This window comes from Hipposideros armiger, unplaced genomic scaffold (genome assembly GCF_001890085.2).
Source record: "Hipposideros armiger isolate ML-2016 unplaced genomic scaffold, ASM189008v1 scaffold_547, whole genome shotgun sequence".
Taxonomy (NCBI): Eukaryota; Metazoa; Chordata; class Mammalia; order Chiroptera; family Hipposideridae; genus Hipposideros; species Hipposideros armiger.
This window is the reverse complement of record NW_017731897.1, coordinates 321,967-323,098: the sequence shown is the minus strand read 5'-3', so window position 1 is coordinate 323,098 and position 1,132 is coordinate 321,967. Positions and strand designations below refer to the sequence as shown.

General features: G+C 37.8%; 1 protein-coding gene across 1 annotated transcript in view; it reads right to left on the bottom strand.

The window, feature by feature from the left end:
- Nucleotides 1–1,132, bottom strand: part of LOC109396829 (proteasome subunit alpha type-2-like) — an 18,392-nt gene that overhangs the window by 8,653 nt on the left and 8,607 nt on the right. Inside the window, exon 5 of the mRNA XM_019668982.1 lies at nt 286–367. Coding sequence (XP_019524527.1) covers nt 286–367 — 82 coding nt within the window. The remainder of the gene's footprint in view (nt 1–285; nt 368–1,132) is intronic.

Here is a 1,132-nt window from a genome sequence, read left to right as displayed (position 1 = left end):
CAGGTTTAAAGATTTGATAACAACTACTTTAACGAATCATTCGATTATGTGAGGTTAATGAACAAGACAGAACAGAGAGGGCAGAACTAATGTAGCTTCCTCATGAAAAGACTGAATTATAAATACTTTAAATGTGCAAATAAATACACACTAGTCCCTATTTTCTAAAACCCAAGTGAAAAAGACAAAATACTGCTAAATTTTAAACTTCTTATGGTTATTCTTTTTATTAGATATTAAAAAAGTACTTCAACAAATCCCTCAAAAGCGCCTGATGATACTTACAGATGGATCTGACTGAAATAAATATGGGCGTCCCTCATTCCAACCACAAATTAGTAAAGAAACTCCAAATGGACGAACACCACTAAAGGAAGAAAAATGAAAATCACTTGGCATCGTCATGGTATTAAAGTCAACCTAAGTAAGAATTTATTAATACTCTGAAGTAAAACAAATTATCATGTAAACCAAATTAGACTTGTAAGTTCCTAAAAAGCATTTAACATCTTTCTGAACAAATCAATTCAAAATGCATTCTCTTTGTGTTACCAAGGAACAGTAGTCAAATCATTTTGGTAAATGGAGACACACAAACATTGGGGTTAATTAGTAAGGAGTAACATTTAGTACCCTAACAAAATGAGAACTTTCAACAAGTGCAGCATTTCCACTGGCTGTGCAGGTCAGCAACTACTTTTACACCACCTCATCTATGTTCACACCCAAATGCAAGAAAATTAAAATGAATATGGATGGGTCCAACAGCCATTGCTTTCATGGTATGCTTATGATCATTTATGGTCAGGAAGAAAATTTGGAAGTGTCAAGGATATTTTGCTTCTAAAGGAGATTACAAGTTTGGTTTTTTTGGGGGTGGTGGGGTGGGGAAATTGAGGGAGGAGAACAGTGTTGGGGAATTGGGGAAGAGGACCAGCCAAGTTGTTGTTCTTAAATCTTAGTTGTGGAGGGCACCAGTCGCCATCTGGCTGCTTATTGGCAGCTCGTGGCCTTTAAGCTCAAGGTGCTGTGTTCAATCTTAGTTGCAGGTGGGCATAGCCACCATCCCTGCGGGAGTCAAACCAGCAGCCTTGTTGTTAAGAGCGCACTTTCTATCCACTGAGCCATCCGG